Raw genomic sequence first — 23,134 nt, 5'->3', positions numbered from 1 at the left:
AAGTGCAAACTCCAGAGAAAGAGGAGGGAAAGGAAAGGACAGGAAAAGAAAAGAAAAACTCAGACTTACCACCTCCAACTCAAAAGACTATCAAAACATGGTTCAGGTACAACATTAACTACTGTGCTGTGAAGTAACCATATGTCAAAAATAGCTTCAAAATGTTTTGTATGTAAACAAAAACAAAAATCAATCCTCTATTGTTCTGTGCCAACAGTTTGTGAACGAAGACATACACACTGAATGATCGCATTTTAAAAAAGAACTACACACTGTCGCCATCTGCATGTTTGCAACATTAAGGAAACAGGTTTAAAAATAGCAAAGAGTCCTGTGGTACCTTATAGACTAACTTGCACAAATACAGACAGATATCTCTTGCACAAACATAGACAGATATCATCTTCCTTTCCAAATGCAAACGGATGGACATCATACCAAATGGACTAAAGGTAAAACATCCAGTCTGTTAGTCTATAAGGTGCCACAGGACTCTTTGCTGCTTTTACAGATCCAGACTAACACGGCTACTCCTCTGAGGTTTAAAAATAAATGAATTAGTACCTAGAAACCTTATTTTTGCATGGAATACAATTTATGTATAGTTTGCACAGTTAGTCATGCCTATAATGCACTGTATGCAATACATAGCTATTTAGAATCATAGGATGCAGATATAAAAAGGGCCTCAAGTGATTGTGATGGGGTTTACTATCTGTCTATGTCCCTTAGGACTAGGGTTACCCAGGTGGAGCCAAGGTCTAGCTCTCTATTATTATTATTATTATTATTATTTAGAGTTAAAGGCCCCAGATGGCACTACACCCTATCACAGACACCTAGTCCATCCCCTTGTCAATGAAGGATTACATTCCCTAAACTTTCTGAGGTATGAACTATGTCTTTGTTGGGGTACTGTACTTTCTTTGTACATCATCAGAGGTACTGTACAAACAATATCTGCTTCATGCCTTATAGTTTCAGGAACAATCCTACACTGACAGAGGCAGGACCCCTGCCACAGTAATATAGCTATCACCACAACACAGCACGTTTTCTTGGTTTTGTCAAGTTCACTTTTAACTTTCTCATTTAAATGCATACTACATATACATAAGGAAAAGGACACAGAAAGCCAAGTGTATGGCTAATTTAGTAGCCAACTCCACCAATCTTACGCATACACATTTCCTAAGCTTGTACAAAAGATTTTTCCATTTAAAGTCCTTTATGATAACATAAAAGCACGTTTTGGCTGTTAAAATATTTAGTATTCTGTTTTCTAACATTTCTAAAAGCAGGAATGAGAAGTTATATCTGACAAGTTTTAAAGAATATTTTTAACTGATAATAGAAGGAATTGTTGTAAGTGAACTTCGTATTTGAAAATTCAGTAAAGAAAATTAAATACATCCACTTTTACTTTCTATACTTTGAACGAGTGGTGCTGATACTGTTACTAGACCTCCGTTCAACACGGCTCTGAGGCTGCTCTTTTGGAGTGTTCTGCATTTTCACTGAGGTGGTATCTCATCTCTGTTTTAGATGTTTACAAGTTTCCATAATAGGCCTATACAAAGATGGAAGATAACACTTTCATTTTTCTGTATCAAGTTTTCGACGGTATCTGATCAACTTCGTAAGAACAAGTTCTACCCATGCTCCTACAAACACTTATGCACGTTCTTAAAGTTAAACACATAAGTAGTTCCAATTGACTTCAATTAGACTACTCACCTGTTCAAAGTTAAGCACATGGAGACTTGCAAAATCAGGGCCTAATTTTCTGAGTAACACAACATGCAGAGATAATATGCTGATGAAATGCAAGTATGTACTGGGTGCTCAAATTACTAGGTAACTGGCCGATTGCGAAAATGATTTATATGAAGGAGGCTGATGGGAACATTTTGTTCAGAAAAAACTTAGATTTAGGGGACTTAAATGCTACTAAATATATGTAAAGCATGTAGAAGCAAAAGAGAAAATTAAGAATTCTGGGAGATTTTCCTAATGTAATGCAACCTTTCTGTCTACAGAGGCTCGAACAAACTTCCTTTGCTCAGAAACTGACAAAATCTATCATGGACCACTGAGGGGACAGAAGGAATGCCAACAAAAACAGAGGTTTGTAAGTCTTGACTTTGAGCTATAAAGACATCAACAATCTTTCCTCCTCTTGCATAGCATCGCTGGATAATGAGGTTCTCCCAAGTTTTAAAAAATATCAGCATGCAAGCTGTTGCATTTAGCATTACATTCCATTATATCAATTGTCTAGCTGTCAACCCAATCTACATATTACAGTGTAAGCATATATGCAGTGAAACTTTACTATAAATGCAGGTGTGTCCACACTACGGTCATGCTTTACTACTCCTTGAACTGTCTGTAAAAGTAACAAAGTTCAGTAGTGTTGTGTATATGTACTAAAAATATTTACACTTAATCCAAAAGACATCAAACAATGGCAATGTTCAAATGATATTGATTTTCTTGAAGAAAACCAAATTTCCTTGGTTGACGGCCATTTTGCCTTCAACAGCCTATGTGCTCTTTTTGTACTGTCATTAATATATTTACGTACTCAAGGCAAAAAGTAAAGACTGTCATTTTCAGCAACCTTGCTGAAGAAATAGTAGCAGCAGTACCTCTAGTAGCTGTGACTCTTTCTTCCTAGCTGATAAATTTAAATGCTTCTCTAAAAAGCTGTAGTTTTTCTCTGTCTCTTTATCAAACTTCTTCTTTTCCTCCTGCAAGTAAAAAGTAATACATTCAACATCATTCACTTAAATATGAAAATACAAGAACAATGTGTCTGTTCGCTTGTTAAAGCTGTAGGTGAGAGGTGTAGCAGAGCAGCAATAAGGGAGTAAAAAACAAAATGCGTTGTGCCCCACGGTAAATGAGAACAAGCAACACTTTAAATTATTTTTTTAATCCTGTTTGAGGGCCTAAACTGAATCAAAGGCCAGTTGCACTGTAATGACAGAAACTCTGTCATACTAACAAATGCTTGAGCTTTTCCAGTGTAAAAAAAAAAATTAAAAAAAAAAAAAAATCTACAACTATATTTAGTGTTGCCAAGTCTTGAGATTTTATTGTGAATCTCATGAAGCTTAGTGTTTTGTTTTGTTTTAAAAGACCCTGCTCTTGGCTTCATGATAACATGAGAATATCACTTTTAGTTTTTAAAAAAGATGTATGTTTCTAGCCCTCATGGTGGCAGAGACAAGCTTGAAAATATGACCCAAGCATACCCTAAAGGTTCAGAAACCAGAAAATAAAATTAATTGAATTTGTTATTTTTTTTTTAAAAAAATCTCATTATTTTAAAAGCCATCTATTTGTTTGGCTTGATTCATGATTTTTGATCACTGGGTTTGGAAATACTGAGTGTTACTAGGGTATAGAGAGTTGTAAAAGGCTAACTGCAAAGTTTATGACAAACTTGAGCTACAGCCTGGATCTCTGTGCTGAATTCCTCCATCACACTGTGGGGCATTCAAGAAAGATGTGGACTTCTTTCCACCTTAAAGTTACTTGTGTTATATCAGTAATGGTTTGTCTACTGGAACATTTATTTGTTAAGAGTATTAGTGTAGGGTAATTTGGGTTTGTCTGTACATCTTTTATTCTATATGTACCCTCAGCAGGGGCAGCTCCAGGCACCAGTGCAGCAAGCACGTGCCTGGGGTGTCAAGCCACAGGGGGCGGCCTGCCGATCGCTGTGAGGGCGGCAGTCAGGAAGCCTTCAGCGGCGTTTCTGCGGGAGGCCCGCCAGTCCTGCAGTTTTGGCGGTGGGTACGACGAACACACGGGACTGTCAAATCACCTGCAGTACCGACACCGAATCTGCATGACCGGCGGACCTCCCGCAGAAAACCCGCCAAAGGCTGCCTGACTGCCGTGCTTGGGGCGGCAAAAACCAGAGCCACGCCTGATCCTCAGCCATACACGTGTACATGTGCACGAAGCAACACAAGAACAAAGCATTGTATTCTTAAACCTTTGTGGTCAGGATCTGACCAATAGTCTTACTAGTTATTGTAATAATTGTTTGTAAGGTTCCATGGAATTCTGTTACATCAGAGACTTCTGTCCCAGAATGGTGCACTTTTAGTTATTTTCAGCATACACAAAACCCAAACTACAGATTGATTAGTGGGAGTCTTTAGGATAGAAATGTATCTTTAGGTCAAAATTACTATACGCTTTGTTTAAAGCATAGACATATTCTGAAAAATGACTCTAAAATGCTATCATGAGGGTCCATATTTAATTTTCTCTCAACGGTTTCCCAACCAAATCCACTCAGACTACAAGGAAGAGTTTCTTCCCCTCCTAGCTACTGAATTAAAGTTAAGCTGTGCAGCTGAAACTTATTTAACAATCTTGTTATGCATGTGCCAGAACAGAATCCATTTGACTCTCTAACAGCATTACAGAGTCAATGCATCCAATATGAGTAAAAGCACTAAATTGCTTAATTTAGACAAAGTAAGCAAATAGGACCCCATATGTATACCCAAAGGAGATCAGCTGAGTGTCAAGATGAAATGCACCTTTGGACTAGGGACTATACACTTCTCCCTTCCATCTCTAATCTCATTAAACATGTTGTCTACAATCGCTACTGGAATTCCTCTCCTCCAGCTTCATCCTAGACCCTCTTCAATCCAGCTTCTGCTCTTGTATTCCACTGAAACCACCAAAAAGAACAGGAGTACTTGTGGCACCATAGAGACTAACAAATTTATCTGAGCATAAGCTTTCGTGGGATGAATTTCCATGCATCCAAAGAAGTGCCTTTTGCTGTGGCCTGAAACCTAGATATCTCTTTTGACTCAGACCTGTCACATCTAGGATATGTCTAAAACTTGCTGCTTCTTTCTGAAAAACTTCTCTAAGGCTAGGTCTACACTTGGGGAGGGTGTTAACCTAAGATACGCAACTTCAGCTATAGCTTCCGCCTCTCGCCGCGGTGGAGTTCTGGGGTCAATGGCAGAGCGACTGGGGATCGATTTTATTGCGTCTACACTAGACGCGATAAATCAATCCCCGACAGATCAATCACTACCCGGGTAGTGTAGATGTACCCTAAGATGCGGACTATCCTATCAGCTAGAACTCTGGTCCAAGCTCTCATCAGCTCCTGTCTATATTACTACATATCCTTCTCTCTTGCCTTGGCAAACACAATCTTGCCTTGCTCATATCCATAAGCTACTTGTCTTCTCTTTCATGGCCTTTCAGGGTCTATCCCCTCTCCATCTCTCATTTGCTACTGAAGTATTGACTCTTGCCTTCCATCAGCCCATGATGCCAGCTCCGTAGCCCACTTGTTAAATTTTCTAACAATCACATTTGTACTTTCTCCTATACTGCCCTTCATGCTTGGGAGGAGCTCCCCTTAAAAATCTGCAAAATACACAGAAAAAGATAAACATTCTTTTATAAAGTGTATTTGAAAGTCTCTTCATAAAATCGTAGTCCACTTGTTCACAAAAAAGGTAGTCAGGTAATTCAATCTATATGCCCCTTTGCACTTAACAGAACTACTTCCAACAGTTCCCACTAAAGTCTCATCTCATTAACTGATTCATATTTCCTGGGGGCAAGGGAGAAAGCGCAGGACTAAGAGGCATCCACTGACATTTTAAAATCATGCACTAACTTGAGGAATCTGCAAATTCAATATTAAACCACCCCTGATGTCCTTGATGCCACTGGTAATGCACACCATTTCATTTTCTATTAAATCGACTGACTTTTTGGAATGTTTAAGGCAATGCAATATCCTGACTACCTTCAATGGCTGTATAGGTCTTTTTCCTAATACACAACCTAATCCAAAGCCTGCTTAAGTATCTCCATTAACCTCCATAGGCTGTGGCTCAGGTATATACAGCCTATATTTCTTTTTCCGGAATCTCAGAAATGGGTGCAACCAGGGGCAATTTAACTACTAGATTTGTGTGCACAAATGCCACTTACACATGCAAATCAAAATTTTGCAGCATCCAAAATACTGCATTTACAAAAGTGACAGCCCAAGTATTAATATTTCAGATTTGTTGGAAATATGACTTTATAGGTCTAATCTTGCAGAAACAATTTCACAACAATCCTTCCCTTTAACCATTTCTATTTTTCTTGATTCAGTTAATTACAGAGTCAAGTCAATACTAGGGCTACTGGCAATCAAATCAATTTTTGTGCTGTCTTGTTATAGGAGTAGTAACAATTAAAATTTAATAAAAAATATAATATAATATTGGGATCAAATTCTAAGGATGATGACAGGTTATTTGCCACAAGATGCTAATTAAATTCAAATTTCCTACCACCCTATATTATTCTGAAAATGCATATGTATCTATTACAGGGTTCCCAAACTGTGGATCATGACCCCAAAGTGGGTTGTGACCCCATTTTAATTTTAATGGAGTCACCAATGCTGGCATTGGCCCTGGGCCCCAGCAAGTCTGAAGCCCAAGCCCCACCCCCACTGCCCAGGACTAAGGTTACATGCCCCTGCCCAAGGTAGATGCCCTTGGCTTCAGCTTTGCCCCGCTCCCCCCTCCCAGGGTCTCATGCAGCAGGGCTCAGGCGGGGTCAGTCTTCTGTTCCCCCTCCTGGGGTTGTGTAGTAATTTTTGTTGTCAGAAGAGGGTCATGGTGATGAAGTTTGAGAACTGCTCATCTGTTATATCAAAGACATATTGGTTATGATCTACTCACTGAAGTACTCACTAAATTTTCTCTTACACTCTTTCTGCTTTGTTCTTAATGACACCAGATAATATTCTCTTCCCTGAGCTGCATGACTTCGAGGAAACCTTCGTCTTCTTTGAACAGGAACCCTTTTATCTGTTTAAGACCTTGCCCATAAGCAAGGTTTTACAAAATGTAATGTTAATAAAACACTTAGGTTAGACCTAAAATATGGATTTCCTATCTCATAGGGATCCTTTAAGCATACCATTATTCTAGACATTGTCCCTTTAATCAAACTCATCTAAAATTAAAGATGATGATGCAGTGTTTGGGTCAATCAGACCCTTTACCAGAGTCAAGCCTAAACATGTAATTAAATTCTAAAGAGAGGAAGACGCCAAAACCAAACAGATAAATTACTGAAGTGAAACAATATAATAAATAGTTTCAGCCTTATTATAGACTATGTGAGATTAGCACATGGGAGGCGGAGGGGGAACAGGAAGAGGATAAAGATGTCGTTGTGTTTACATATTACATTCCCTTGAGTGCTTAAGTATTTGTGCTTTGCAAAAAAAGAAAGAAAAACAAAAACAAAAAAAACTTCCTTCCCCATGTGCAAAACCCCAATGTATTCTGTTTACATTCAGGTTAGGTTTTTTTTGGTTCTTGTTGTTGGTTTTTTTCCCCAGCTGTGATGCTTCTTTCCAATGGGTCAATTCGATAAGGGCTCAGAATTGGACCTAATCTATTCAATCCAGACTCATTTATCCATAGGAGTAAAACTGTTTAATATTAAGCAGCAGTAATTTAAGGTGAACTAAACATTCTATGTTTGTTTTTTGTAATGAGCATGTGTATTTCTCCTACAGCAAATATCCATACTGTTCTATATTCAGACGTAAAAGTTCTAACTGTAGTACAGTTGGAGATGTTGATACTATACAATGTTATCTTTCCGATACCATAGCTAACATTTCAGCACTTCCATTATACTGGATATTTTTTAAAAAATTCTTGAAAAGTATTCTTCAGATCTCTGTAAAACCACTTTTTAAAAAAATATGTTCTATTTAAGCTTAAAATTTAGCACTATTCAGTTCTTAATATAGAAGATGTTTTGTTCTAAATGCATTTAAAATTCTACAGCTAGAGGCCAAATCCTGAATTTCCTACAGTTTTTATTTTGTCCTTACACGGGTAAAACTGTTTAAAGTCAATTTGAGGTTTGCCTAAATAAGGACTGCAAAAAAATGGAGTAAGAGCTTAAAACTTGGCCCAAGGTCATCTATGTTGCTATTATGCTTGTGGAGAAATTACCCTTTTGATGTTAGGAAACCCAGGTTTCAGTTCCCTTGAAGAAAGCCTTTGTGAGTTTATAGATACAGTACATATATTTATCATGACCCTGAATTTATACAAAGCTTTTCATCCAAAAAAAATCCTGAAGCATTTTTCAAATCTTGTGTACTGAAGGCGTATGTACTGGGGTCCTTTTGGCCACCATTGAAGTACAGCCACTTCCAGGATGGAACATGTTAGCTGTTTAACAGTTCACAGTAGTACTGTAGAGGTTGAGGCAGGAAGTGAGGAATGATGTATCCAAATGAAATTGTATTGAGAAATTCAGGGGGGCAGAATGCAGTTACACAGTTGACAGGACAGAAGGGTTAAACCCGGGTGAAAAGTACCATGAGATTTTTAATTATCATAAATGATCACGAGCTCTTATCTAAAAGACAGAAACACCCTTTACCATCACAAATAGCATGCTGGGGTATTGGTTCAATACTGACCTTTGGCGGTCAGGGGCTAACTATGGCACCACTAACTAGTTTTTTTTTCCACCTTAAAAGAAGCCCAATTACTGAGACAACTTTTAAAATATGCTAGACAAAAACCCTGCTTAACTTGTGAGCTCTGACAAAACTCTCATGGACCCCAGAAGATTAAGCGAAAGCAGAACAGATGTTCAGTTTTAATTGTTTACAATCCAGGATAGAACATTTTCCCCTCATGTACTGTGAAGAGGTATTCTTGTTCTGAGTTTAAAGTGAATCAGGAAGCAACATTTAGAGACTCAATAAAAGAGAAAGGGCTCTTCACTCCAGTGCTGCACAGAGTGGAATTTTACCTTCCTGATGGAAAAACTCAGCCACCAAAGTTCAGGCAGGAAGAAATGGACCTGTTGTATTACAGAAACACTAACTTTTGACTGGAGAGATTTTGGCTGAGGTGAGAGGGGGTTTTTTTGGTTTTTTGTTTTGTTTTACAGACAATTTGGCTTTCTTGCAAGTTCTTGCATTTTGCTGCAATTGCTGTAGAAGAAAAAGCGTAAAAAGTGTTTTCTGTATTAGAAACTATTTTGAAAATTCACCATGCCTGTGTTCCTAGTAAGGGAGATTTAAGCATTTTAACCCTTAATTGAAATTTCACTGTAATTTCTTAGATACCACTTCCAAGGGTCAAGCTCTGACATCTGCAGACTGATTACATAATTTATTAGGGTGAGTTTTGGAAATGTACACAGTGAAAGACAGTGTTAAGGAGTTTTTCTTAGGGCTTTTTTGTTAGTTTAAAAACTGTCTCTAGGAGGAAAAACTACAAGGAGGTAAACTCTGTATCTATTATTTCCATCTGTAAAGAATGTCTTTAAAGAATGGTTTAATATAAGGAGTTCAGGCTTCATTATTGAAGATAAATATGATACAGACAGGAGAGATAGACATCCTTAATCACAAAGGCCCAGGAATTCTTTGGAACAGGCTGAGACAAGCCAAACTCTAAACTACCCACCCTCCCAATCCACCACCCTAAACAATTTGGAATAATTATATTTTTAATAAAAAGTTATCAATTCTAATTTCAACAATGGGAAATATAAAATGAAAAGGTATGAGGACGAATTCTTGATGTTGTTAACACATAGCAGGCTTTTAAATATGCAAGTAAGTGGACGTACAGCAGAAGATTATGGTCATCCATTAGCAACATGAGAATGCTCTTTGTGGCATTTATTTTAACCAAGACAGAAAAGTCAAGAGAGGGAGGAGAGGGAAGGAGAGAAAAGGACACATTCCTCCCCTCTCGGGGCATATTTCCCATTTTTTTCTGAACCAAGTTTTCAAAGAAAAAAATTGGCACATAAAATAATATACATACCAGCATTTCTCTGTACTCTGCCAAATGGGAGTCATGAGGATACTTTGACCAAATAGAGAAATTAAACTCATCTCTTTGAAAAACAGCAAACAAATAAATTAGAGACGAACCTTTACAGCTCCTAGCTGCTCCTTCCTAAATTTTTCCAAAGGTTTGATCAGAGTTTCGGTAACACTCAGTGCCTAGAGAAAGAAAAACAACAACATATATAGCGTGTTATCCACAGAGGAGGAAGGCAAGTCATTTAGTTTACCCTCTCAACTGCAAATAATACAAAAAAAATTAAAACTCCAAAGTATCTTTTTCAAAAGCCTTTAAATAAGTTAGGAGCCTAAGCACCATTTTCAAAACCCATATGGCTTCTCAATCACTTAAGAGCTTTTGAAAAAATTATTCCTCAGCTCATCTTGAAGCAAACGTTAAAATACTTCCAAAGTTGAGCATCATGAACTGTACAAATATTCTGATGCAAATACAATAGTGAAGGTTTGGCTGAGGTTTCCTCCAGTCCTTCTGAACAAGGCAACGGCCTTTTAACAATTGAGCTTTGTCCCATTCATTAACAAAACCTTTCGTTACATTTTTTCCTTATAAATTCCAACAATTTAATTTTACTCAGGGGCATCAGATCACGTTATTGCAACAAATGGAGAACTGAACAGCAAATACACTCTTCATATACAGCCTGTAGTCCCGCCTGCCAATTAAGTCTTACAATATATAAAGTCTCATATACTGTACTAAGATTAATTGTACACAAAAAACACCCTACATTAAAATAAAATTATTTAGGTTGCAAAGTCATATTCTCAAAACTTCGGAAATGACAGATTTACAGTTGCCTTCATTTCACACTCTGCATGTTCATCCTGTGCACTGAAAAATAGCAGTTTTTGCACAGGAACATCAGGCCCCAAACTCTGTCCTCTCCCCCAGAAGTTGGAGAAGCTCCTGCTCTACACTGTGCCCCCAGAGTGGTGGACATGGTTGAAGTCAAGTGCTGGGAATGGAGAGGTTAAAGGGAGAGGGAGCCTGGCTCAGTCCACATCGCCACATACTACAGATACTCCAGTGACTACTAGCTGTTTCCAATGCAGCAGTGGTCACGTGGGCCTCACTCTTTAGAAAATTCATGTCTTTAGTATATTGACAGGCCGCTAACATTTTTCTGAGAAATGAAAGCAGAGTAAGGAAATGGCAATTTTAACACTTTATAATTGGGTGAACTCTAAAATCAATATCATGGGTCAAGCAAAAGGCAAGTCTCTAGCCTCAGGGCTCTGTCCTTGCTGAATATTAAAGGCCTGCTGTTTACAATGGAGGTGGTAGAGCTTCTCATAAAAGGCCTACAAGACTTTTATAATGGAAAATGTTACATAACTTATATATAAGGGTTGCTATGAGCTCTCTCTAGGATACCAAAGTGAGGGAGCAAGACACTAGCTCTCCCGCCCCCCCACCCCCCGGAACAGAGCTCAAGTAGGCTGAGAGGCTGGAGGCAGAGTTATAATCTGGAGCAGGGGTAGGCAACCTATGGCACGTGTGGTGAAGGCAGCATCCGAGCTGATTTTCAATGGCACTCACGCTGCTGGGGTCCTGGCCACCAGTCCGGGGGAGGTTCTACATTTTAATTTAATATTAAATTAAGCTTCTTAAACATTTTAAAAACCTTATTTACTTTACATACAACAATAATTTAGTTATATAATATAGACATAAAAAGAGACCTTCTAAAAACGTTAACATATATTACTGGCACGTGAAACCTTAAATTAGAGTGAATAAATGAAGACTTGGCACACCACTTCTGAAAGGTTGCCGACCCCTGATCTGGGGCAACCCAACACCAGACTTGGGGACCTGGGTTGCCCAGTCACCCCCTGAAGCTCAGTGCTTGCCAGGACGACAATGCACCATGATGAGGGGAAACCAGCTGTATAGGGAGGATTGTGAGGTAGCTAAGAAACTCTCATAGGTTCAAATAAACTTCAAATGAGCATCTAAACACTATTCACCAACAGTAAGATCGTAAAATATAAGATTATTAAACAATAAACAAAGTCAAAACTGAGGTGCAGCAACTTGTTGCAGCAAAGGAGAATTATAAATTAGCAAAACTTATTAGGAACTTCAAACAAATAGGTGAGTAAACAGTTAACTGGCCTCATGATATGTTCAACAGTTCAATTAAAACAGCACTGAGCCAAGCCCAGCATTTGTTGGAATAAGGGTTTTACATTGTAAAAGAAAGGACACAATTAAATACTGTAAAATTTACCCATGTTGATCGGGGTATGGAAGGTAAAGTACTTGTAAAGGAAATTGATCTCTGACGACTTTCTTCTACATTTTTTTAAATAGCTTCTCCCTTGTCCTTCACGATATGAAGACTTTCCTTACCCTCTACATGGCAAGACGAATTTTACCCTCATTTAACTGCATATATCAATCATAATCTACTCCTAATAAGAGAAGACAAGACGACTTGAAAAATTCACATCTCCAAGCACTGAGTTAAGCTAACCTAACCCCCTATGTAAGGACACCTAGGTTGACTGAAAAATTCTTTCGTGGACCTAGCTGATCAGGGAGGTGGATTACCTACACTGATGGAAAAACTCCTTCCATCGATGTAGGAAGCATCCACACACGCCATTAGTACTCTGCATTAGATTGGAAGAATTTGCTCTTCAGTGACCTCTTCTGGTGTGGTTAATATGCAGCACTGGCTGGCTCTGGAGGAAGCATGGTCTTGTCCTCCCACTATCTATGAGTGGCAGGCCATAGGAAAAAAAAGAAAATTAGAGATGTTCTTTGGAGAGTTACCCAGAGAATTTTTTAAAAAATGAAACCAGACAAAAGAAAAAGAAAGCTGGAGACAAATATGTATTTTTTTTTTAAAAAATCACACCGTTTATGCTGTTGCACAGCGTAAGAGTTATCTGACATTCACATCCAACCCAAAATTCTAATGATACAACTTAGAAGGGTGTTTTTGAAACATGCTGAGACAGATTCTAAGTTACCCAATCACACAGAACTGAAGGTTAATTTGCAAAAAGAGGACATGGTTACACTGCTGCCCTGCTTCCGCCCTACCTCCTACCCCCACCCTCAAAAAAGTATATGGTCAATGGATGACATAGTTTAAATAAAATAAGTGCCAACAAAGATAAATCTATAAAGGAGGGATCTGCACTATCAAAAAAAACACGAGAAATGTAGAGCAGGGAGGAATGCTCAGTATATTCCTATAGGGGAGGATACTGCTCACCTACAAAAAGGGTATTTAGCTGCAATTGCAGTTTTCTGACAGTACAAACTGTACAAGAGTCATATTCTCAGGTCAACACTTCCAGTGTAAAGGCATTGGTAAATCCTATAGATTTAGAGGTTAAAGGAAAGCTATATCTCTTCTAAAGTTTCTATTGCTTCACATGCTAGTTTGCTGAATGACATTTCCTGAGGAAACCATATCTGGCTGAACACTTTCATTTTATAATTTGGCCAATCCATCTCCGATATTATAAGACAGTATGGTTAAATTCTTGGACAGTTTGCTTGCAAGGTATTAATCTTACCCTTGCTGCATGAGTCTAATTTAACTGTCTTAGAGTTATAAGAACATAGTCTGAGTTGAATATGCCCAGTCCTCTCTCTCTAATTAGCCGTCCTTCGGCTGTGATACTTTTACATTGAAACTGGAGCACCAGTGCTTGCTCGACACTGCCATTTAAAACCTGTACTTTGCCATGTCCTCTTGCAAAAACCTCTAGATCTCAGGTAATAGAGAATCCTCTGAAGTTTGCCCTTTCAGTCAGCAACTAGTTTTTCCTTGTTCTCAAAAAGCTTATATACTTGAGTCAGACAGTATTAAGAAACTCATTTCTCCTGTTTATTATAAAATTAATTAGAGGATGAAAAGGCTTCACTGAAAAGCAAGGAATCCAAGTGCCAGAGCCAGCTGCAATGTTTATGATCCAACATTTCATTCTCATCAGTTTACTCCTCTTCCACATAGAACTTAATAAAAACACCACTAACTACCAGCAAAGCTAGCTAATACCAATTTTTAATTTTATATGAAAAACAGAACCAGTCAGCTAAAGGTTAGGACTGAAATTCTTTAGTAAATTAAAGCATCTCATCTCACGCATCCAAAGGGGCCTGATTTCAGAAAGTGTTGGACTCTTTAAGGTGTCTCAACATGAGCAACCATAAAGTCACTGTTCACTTTCTGAACATCTTGGCCTATGGGTTAGCAGAGATCAGGTTCTCAGTAAAGCCAACTTTGCCAGGGAGTGGGTGTGGTGCATGGGGCAAAAGAGTAAGGTGTTTAAGGTTTGTGCATTTCTATATTATATATACACAAATACACACACACACACAACTGTACATATGCACATATATACTTTACACAAAAAACTATGTTAAAACAACTTTAAAGTTACAAAGTCAACCACTCAGAAGTTGAGATAATGCCAGAATTGTGCATTATTTCGGCCCCCTTGTTTGTGTGCATTATGATATAGTTTCCAATTACATCACCAAATACCATTCTACATCCCTCTTCTCCCTCCCCCCTGCTTGCCCCCCCCCCCGGACCCATTTCACAGGATGGATGGTCCTCACTTAACAAGCAGGTATTAAATATTTTGTTTTCTCCTCATTGATCAGTGTGTGCCTCCTGTCTTATTCACTGCGAAATATTCAAACCCTGCTCTGAAGACATAATTATTAAATTTTGTCAGAGGCTTTCCTATGGGGTTCATTACTATAGCATAAGAGTGTAGAACATATTCATTTTTACAACATGCCTGTGCAATGAGGAGGTTTTACCTCCATTTTCTACAGTGGCGGTTGGGACAGAGAGACATTAAGGTCAAAAGTATCCACTAATTTTGGATGCCCAATTTCAGACAACTTAGGACCTGATTTTTCAGAGTACATAGCATTATATAGTAGTTTGTATAACCAAAGCACAGCTCCCATTGACTTTGCAAATCAAACCCCAGAAAATGAGGTATGTATAATTAAACAACTATCTGTGAAAAGTTTGGTTTAAGTGACTTCCTCAACCATGAGTCTCTCCTCTTTGTTCTTGCAATTCCCTTCCTCATTCACTACTTACCTTCCAACTATTGCAACAAATGAGTTCTACAGACAAGTCTCCTTCACTACACAGCCCTGATTCATACCCAGAGCAGATTCATCCTGAATGAGGTGAGGGTTCTGTGGGAAAAACTAGTATACAATCATGTAATTGAAGACTATCATATGGCATATGTGCAAAGGAGCTGAATTTGTCACCCTCTATTCAGACTAGCACTAGAAACTTTGCTAGTGGGTTTCACAAATATTTGCTGACAGCAGAGGAAAAGCAAGTCTCAGGAATCTTGGATACTATCCCAGGCTCTGGAGAGAAGTGTGTTCTAATGGGCAGAGACTCTTCTGCCCACTCCCCCCACCCCAGCTTGATCCCCCCCTTCCACCCTGCCCTGTCCTAGTCCTACCTCCTCCTGCCCCTGACTCATCATCCCAATCCCATTCTCTTCCACTACCCAGTGCCAGTTTCCACTCCTAGCCCTCGTCCCCTTGGCCAGCCAGACCTACCCTCCTCCAGACTCCCCATCTCACTTTCACCACACACACAATCCCAGTCTCTTTGCACAGCCATAACCAGTTCCCTACTCCTCCAAGTCCTCATCATATCAGCCTGTCTCTTCCCTTTAGCCTCCAGTCACCCTCATACTCCCTTCCCCCTCCACCCCAGCCTCCCTCCTTAGGCTCCTCAGCCAATCTCAGTGTCCCATCCCCTGCAAAGACTCACTAGCCCAGTCTCTTTGGTCCAGGCTTCTCCTCTCCTCCTCACCCCCAATCCAAGACTCCAAAAGCACATCCCTGACACGAAGGCCACACACTACCAAATTGAGTCCTGGCTGGAAAGGAAGGAGAAGATGGAGCTTCTCAAAGAAAAGGTTGCCAAACATTTAACATTGGCAAAATATATTTTTCCCTAGCCTCAGTCTCAAATGCAGCTGAACAGTTTCGGCTGAAATTGTCCAAAAAAATTCAGTGTGAGGCAGACACACACTAATCATTTGGGCTGAAGTTTTCTGTGCAATTTGGCAAAGATTATAAGCAACTGAAAACAGGTTGTTATAATGGGAAGTGATAGTCAAGCATAATTATAGGTGGTATTATCAGCCCAACCAAAAATATACACACTAACCTATGTTCCTACGTGCAAGTATTTGAAGGTACATACACTATTGAGATAACGGACAAGGTTCTGAGGTGCAGCACTGAACTCGCACCCCAAGAGTTATGGGGTGACCAAGGTGGCTTTAAGTCACCCTGAGAGATTAAATTACAGCACCCTCCCAGGCTGCCCTACAGGCTTCAGAGATGTGTGCTCTGGTCCTGCTTGCAAAATCATTGCCAGTCCTTAGCCACCCTGCCCATCACCAGCATGTGTGTGCAGGTCCTTAGAAGACAACCTAATGACTGTCTTCTGCAACCCTGCACTAGGAGAAACCCTCCTCTGGCCACAACCAGGGCTTCTGGGAGCCCTCTATACCACTCCAGCTCTTTCATGTGGCATAAAGATGCCACAACAAGAGTGAAGATCTCACTCTTAGAGACAAAATAAATTAAATTCAGAAGATGGGCAGAAAATACTCCACAATTTCCATAACTTGCTATTTTTCAAATATTTTCAATTTCAGGCCCATTTTAAAATTTTTTAACAAAGCTCTAACTCCCTAAGAAATAGTTACTATTTCTACTGTAGAGCCTAACTATAACTATCAATGCTAGAGTTAGGATCTATCATACCTAAAGTAAGTTGACTGGAAACAAGATTCTAAAATACATTTTAAGTTAAGTAAAAAGAAACTTTTCCATTAATGGCTGACAACGACTTAGAGTGACTACAGACCTCTAATTAAACTAGAATATTTCTGTAATGCCGAACCAGTTAGACATGACTTCCTATATTCCACTCATCCTTAATATAACAAACATTTCCAGAATGGCCTCCAGAGGCAAAGTGCCCTGCTTCATATTTGCCTCGGGGAATTCCATTAAGTTACAGTGTTATGGAAAAGTGCAATTTGTTTTCTCTGGGCCACTCTATAATTCAACTGAATTCTTGGGTTAATACCTGGATTTTCTTTTCACAAACCTACTAAATCCCTTGGTATTTAGAAACATGACCTTTGCAACCAATGGAAATTCTTAAACTGAAAACAAAAATAAAACTGCTTGCATGCAGCTATTACATATCCAACCCGTGCCAGATTAACATGGTAGCAGGCCAAATTATTATGCTTGGGGTGGACAGTATGGAAAATTTTATGAACTCAAGATTCACATCTACACATGTTGCAATTGCCTTGGGAAACTATATAAAATATACTTGAAAAAGCTTTTTATCCAAGTCTGGAATTCAAAGTCTGAAATATTTGCATTTACCATATGGCTATTAAAATCATTTTTGCATTTGCTGAACACACAAAATTTAATTTTAAAAAACAGCAACCTATTAAGTATACATGTGTCAGTAATTAAGCAAAAGGAATTCATACACTATATCTTATCTGTAACTGTATTTCTTATCTGCAATTCTCTCAGCACAATCCCGGCCACTGTACGAGTCACAAGCCTCCACATTGCTTTTCAGAATAGCAAAGAGGGAAAAAAAGCCTGATAAGAGGATGTTGAAATGGGAGGAACTCCTTTGTGAAAGGCTTTAAAATGTGTAGCATAAACATTGCACCACTAATGAAAATCTTTATAGCCCTGGCGACAAACACTGTGGGTGCAGAGCATTCTAACATTCCATTGATTTCAACAGAACATCCATGAAACTTCGGCACAATTACACTGTTCATTGAGGAGCCAAAGAAAAGGAGTCAGATCAGCAGACGATATCCCCAACAACACACAAATTATTTTTTTCAGAAACTAATCCCCTTGGTTCTCTTTCCACTTACCTACCTTAATGGCGATATGGTTCTAAAATATTTGCTAGAGCAGGGGTGGGCAAACTATGGCCCGCAGGCTGCATCCGGCCCACCAGCCATTTTAAGCCAGCCCTCGAGCTCCTGCTGGGGTGCAGGGTCTGGGACTTGCCCAGCTTCAGCGCTCCAGCTGGGGAGCACTGTCGGGGGCCACTCCATGAGGCTCCCAGAAACTGCGGCATGGCCCCTCTCTGCCTCCTACATGCTCCAATGGCCCCCTCTGACTGTGGACGGGGCAGCGAGCAGAAACGCCTGGCCGTGCCTTCACATAGGAGCCAGAGAAGGGACATGCTGCTGCTTCCAGGAGCAGCTTGAGGTAAGCACTGCCCAAAGGCTGCACCCCTGAGCCTGTGCTAGACTACAGAAGTACTGACGAAAGAAACCACACCTCAGGAAAAGTATTCAGTCTCCATTTGAAATATTAGCTCCATGAGGAACTTTGTCATCAGATCTTTCATTGTCTGAACACATGCATTACATCATCTTTTCCATTTTGTTTCATGTTTTCCATAAGGCAACTAGCATACAGTACACGTATAATGTCATATAACTACCTCCAAACAGGCTGCATATGAAAAGAGGAAGTAACACAATGGCCATAGCACAATTGCAGTGTCCAGAGATTATACAGCCAAGAGTGCATTCTATGCATCCAGAGCTGCATTTGGCTACATGTTATCCCTGTTGCTGAGGAAGTCAGTGAAATGCGCCACAAAATTCTCCTATTTTCAGTGTTGAAGTTGGTATTGGAATATCCCAAGATATGGCTGGGATAATTATAAAAATTGTAATTCCTGAAGTATCCCAAAGACTTTTACTAGCTCTACACATACAACTCCACTAACACAGTCACATCAGGGTGGAAGAAAACAGCAAGATGGAGGCTATTCTTTAGAACTGTGGGGAGAGAAGACATTTTGACAACAGCAAAACACCCACTCTTACAGCACAGCATTTTGGGATATCTAATATCCACACAAGACCATTGCTTTGAATGTTCTAGAATGCTCCACATGGTATTCAACATGCAACAGAGGAAGGGTTGAGTGGCACATGAAGAATCATGAATCGCAGCGATGATGAATCAAACTCCAGCACAACAGCAGGATGAACCACCAGCTGCATCAAAGGTGCAAGAAAAACTTATGTGCACTGAGTTCCCAATGCCCCAGCAGACTTCACGACTTTACACAAGCAAAATGCCTCCATTCACACCATTCAGGTGCAGCAGGTATTTCTCCCTGCTCCTACTTCCAACACTCCTCAACAGCTCCAAATTTGTCTGTTAATTCTAACTGAAGTATGTCTGACTGCTGATGTTGGCAAATAAGGGCCTGAAACACAGAATTTCTACACAGATAACCTCTAGAAACTAATACCATACTGGAGACTAAGAACAATACTGCCCCAAAGATAAGAAATCCATGTATTAGATTCCTCATATGTGATCAGAGCTAAGTGAATCAATGCAAATCTCTCACACAAACCCTATCTAATCCCTGCAGGTACTTTTGTAATCACATATGTGAATTTAGGTGGAAAGTAAATTATATCTATTGGAAAGAAGCTAGACTACAGACCACCTAGAGTTAAATTAATCTTTTAAAAACACCACGTTCCTTGCCTTAAAACAAGTAACAGTGAAATCTTATCAGTTACCATTAATTATCATCATTTACTTAACGGGGGCAATTACTAACACGTACTGGACTTTAAAAACAAAATCTATGAGCAGGGAAGCCAGGCATTTAAAGTGGAATCTATAGATCTTATGTTTTTCTAGAGCCTCTTTTACTGTAGCATTTAAGCACTATTAAAAATTAGTGAGCATAAAATCTCAAAGTAAGTCCTGTGAGGCAAAATCAGCATTAATTCCACTATGGTGGAGTCCCCTGTTCTTACCAGATTCATATGCTGTTCATCTCTTGCCTTGGCATGCCATACTCCCATTTATACAGGTAGCTGACAGGTCATCCTAGATATCTCAATCATCCTCCCCCACACACAAGATGGGAAAAAATGTTGCAGTACAAAGCCTCCATTTTAATCATTCATCTATTGTATTAAACAGAAGAGATGCAAGTCGACAGCCTGCATAGTCAAAAATCATGCCAATAAGCTTACTTGGTAAGAAAGGTGGCTACCTAAACAGTTAATTTTCCTTAAAGATGTACTGAAAGCCAACTGCAACATCTTGCTGCACAGCACAACTATAATGGAACAAGTTCATCAACTGAAGGCAAAGACCAAGCTATGCCCCTCATTTCTACCCACCAAAAGTTTTGCCTCTGATCATGGAACAGATTTGGTTATAAAACTCCCCTTCTTCTGTTTTTTTCTGTTGTTTTTAATGTATCCTTTTCTTTAGGCAGTACCATGCCTTCTTCCTTTTGTTCTCATCCTGTCTGTTCACAGGGAACAGCAGAGTCTAGAGGCATTTTTTTTTTTTTTTTTTTTTATCATGAAAGCCCTCAACTTAGCATCTCCGTGCCAGGCAATCCCTCTGCCATAACACATGTTCAATACATAATGCAGCATCCCTGAGCAATCAGAAGAACTGCCTGCTCACTGCCCATTGACCCTAACTCTGCCAGAAGATGTGGCTCCAAGCCAGGATAGCATGGCAGAGCCTCACATTTTCCACCCTGAGAACCATGACTGCCCCTGGGCTTGCTACTGCCAGAAATAGGGACATAAAATTGGAGACACAGGGAGAGAGAACTGAACTGCTGAACTTGTTTCAGCGCTGAATGTAGAGCACTTGGCATGCAGGAGCAAGGAGAATGGCTTAGCCTCATAGTTCCTGTCAATGCTGAGCCATATTTGACTTCCACAGAGATCAAGACACAGCTATCAGTCACAAACTGGGGAGATGTTATGACCAGAACAGGGGTCGGAAATGTTTCAGAGGTGGTGTGCCAAATCTTCATTATTCACTCTAATTTAGGTTTTGCGTGGTGGTAATACATTTTAACGTTTTTAGAAGTCTCCCTCTATAAGTCATAAACGATTGTTGTATGTAAAGTAACCAAAGTTTTTTAAAATGTTAAGAAGCTTCATTTAAAATTAAATTAAAATGCAGATCTCATTAGTTTAGTGCAGTGGTTCTTAACCTGGGGTACATGCCAGCCATACCAAGGGCTGCTCCCCAGACCAGGTTCCCCCTCCTGCCCCTGAACTCCCCTGGAGGGTGCACAGCCCCCCCCCCGAAAGATCAAGCCACTCCACCCCACCCACGTGGCCCCCGCCCCAAGTCCACTCACTGGCTTCGCCACGCTTGGGCCACTGCAGCAGCTCGGCAGGGAGGAGCTAATTGGCTCTTAATCCGTCTTACAATTTGTTTACAGTAAAACGTTGCAACTCACCAAGATTTCTCTTTGTTCTTCCAGATTTTTTAAGAAATTTGAAAACTCACGGAGGGATGCATCTGTAACATGGAAAAAGAAAAAAGAAATAATGGAATAGGAGTGCATAACAAAAGCAGTAATGCACACGCATGTGCACACACAGAGCTCTTACATACCTATACATCTTTCATCATCCGTCTCTGCGTCGCCAATGAATTCAAATTTAAAATCCCTCAGAGAGTGGGCAAACTTTCTTTGGGCTGCCGAAAGGTCTGCAAGGCAAACAACAAGGATTTAAAACTATATATGCCTTTAATTCAAACAAAAGCCGTTAGCAACTTGAACGTCATGTGAAATTTGATATTCAAGAAATGTGTCATTTTATATCTTTCAATAGACTTCAGCAATTTCTTGTCCTATACTGAAGTGAATCACTTCATTAGAATTATGAAGTTCCACAGCTATGCAATTCTTAAATCCCATTTAAAAAGACAAATGCATAGCACTGCAAATGTCTTGTACCAAAATAATTCCGACTTTCCTAGCCAGTTTCTCACTGCTGCTTTTATTTGACAACTATTGGCACAAAACTGCTCTTGTTATGGGCAGACTACTTCCTTCCTTCAGGAAGCTACTGAATATATTAACTAGCCAAAATTCTGCTCTCAGTTACAATATCACAATGTTATAAACGATCATTAAGATTTCTAATACTGAAGTTGAGATTAAAACATAACCTTTTCTACTGTAATGTCTGACTATAGTACATGAGAGAGTTTGGAATGTCATCAACCCTAAAAGGCAGGTCTTGGTGGAGAAGAGGATGAAAGTCCCCATATGCTCTGAACTTGCAGTAAAGATTCTCCTTACATCTTTATACTTGGCCAATATTAAGAGCAATTTGATATATTTAGTTAATCTTTAATCTTTTAGCTATCTCGTGCAATTCAGAAGGACCAGGAGTGACTGTTATAAAACACACTGTGTAAACATTTTATTGTCAGGATCAGCTGGAGCTGAAACACAAACTGTTTCCAGTCTGCTGTATGTTTTTCCCAATTTCACATAGATAAGGACATATCTGACTCCAAATGCTACATTGTACTGTGTGGCGCCAACTAATTAAAGGGATACTATCCAATTCCTATGCACCCTAGCAGGACATAGACACAAAAGCCACCCATTTGCGGATCCCTTTCCTCTGTCTTACATTCCCTTCCTCTCACATCTTTTGCCTGGTTCCTTTTCTCCCCTCCTCCTTACACTCCTCTTCCATATCCCATCCCACCCCTGTTTGTGTGACAGTACCATTCTAGTTGATCCTACAGTGCTGGGTTTTTCTCTCTTGTGAATGGTGCTACAACTATGCATTCTCCCTTCAACATCAAGACTCGGAGGGGCGGGGGGGAGGACAGGCTAACATCACGGATACTCCCACACCATGGAAAAGGGGAAGGCATTTTCAAACTAAAATGCAACCTGTTCGCTGCAGGGGTGCATGTAATGTAGAAAGTATTGGGAACATAAGTTCAGATGCTTCTTTGTTACAAGCAGCTTGAGACAAAATAAGCATGATTTACAAATTGAGAATAAAGTCCACCTCACTATTCGTCTGATCCAGAAAACTAGAACTGAAAGTAGAAGTCACGATGCTGCACCGAATTCATGGAACAATAGTTTAAAAAATAATGTAGTATTGTTGAGCCGAAGGTGATGGGAACCAGCCATGTAGTGATGCCTTCTCTACAGCTCCTTCCCCTTGCCCTTTTGCCCAGATGCTGAAGGCTTCAAATACCCAAGACTAGGAAAAAGTATGCATATCACCCCATCTCCAATGGCAAGTCCTCAAAGGTTAATGCAACCAAAGGCTACATTAATTTTT

The 23,134-nt window shown here is 39.6% G+C and overlaps 2 protein-coding genes across 2 annotated transcripts in view; one reads left to right on the top strand and one right to left on the bottom strand.

Moving 5' to 3' along the window:
* The window catches only part of NR3C2 (nuclear receptor subfamily 3 group C member 2), a 651,149-nt gene that overhangs the window by 418,758 nt on the left and 209,257 nt on the right, over window positions 1–23,134 (top strand). The gene's annotated exons all lie outside the window — the stretch shown is intronic.
* ARHGAP10 (Rho GTPase activating protein 10) overlaps window positions 1–23,134 on the bottom strand; it is a 255,503-nt gene that overhangs the window by 145,371 nt on the left and 86,998 nt on the right. The window contains exons 2-5 of the mRNA XM_075066743.1: window positions 21,429–21,524; window positions 21,271–21,332; window positions 9,992–10,063; window positions 2,652–2,753 (exon numbers count right to left, since the gene is read on the bottom strand). Of these exons, the coding sequence (XP_074922844.1) occupies window positions 2,652–2,753; window positions 9,992–10,063; window positions 21,271–21,332; window positions 21,429–21,524 (332 nt within the window). The remainder of the gene's footprint in view (window positions 1–2,651; window positions 2,754–9,991; window positions 10,064–21,270; window positions 21,333–21,428; window positions 21,525–23,134) is intronic.

The sequence above is a fragment of the Chelonoidis abingdonii genome, chromosome 5 (assembly GCF_003597395.2).
Source record: "Chelonoidis abingdonii isolate Lonesome George chromosome 5, CheloAbing_2.0, whole genome shotgun sequence".
Classification (NCBI taxonomy): Eukaryota; Metazoa; Chordata; order Testudines; family Testudinidae; genus Chelonoidis; species Chelonoidis abingdonii.
This window is presented reverse-complemented; position numbering and strand designations above follow the sequence as displayed.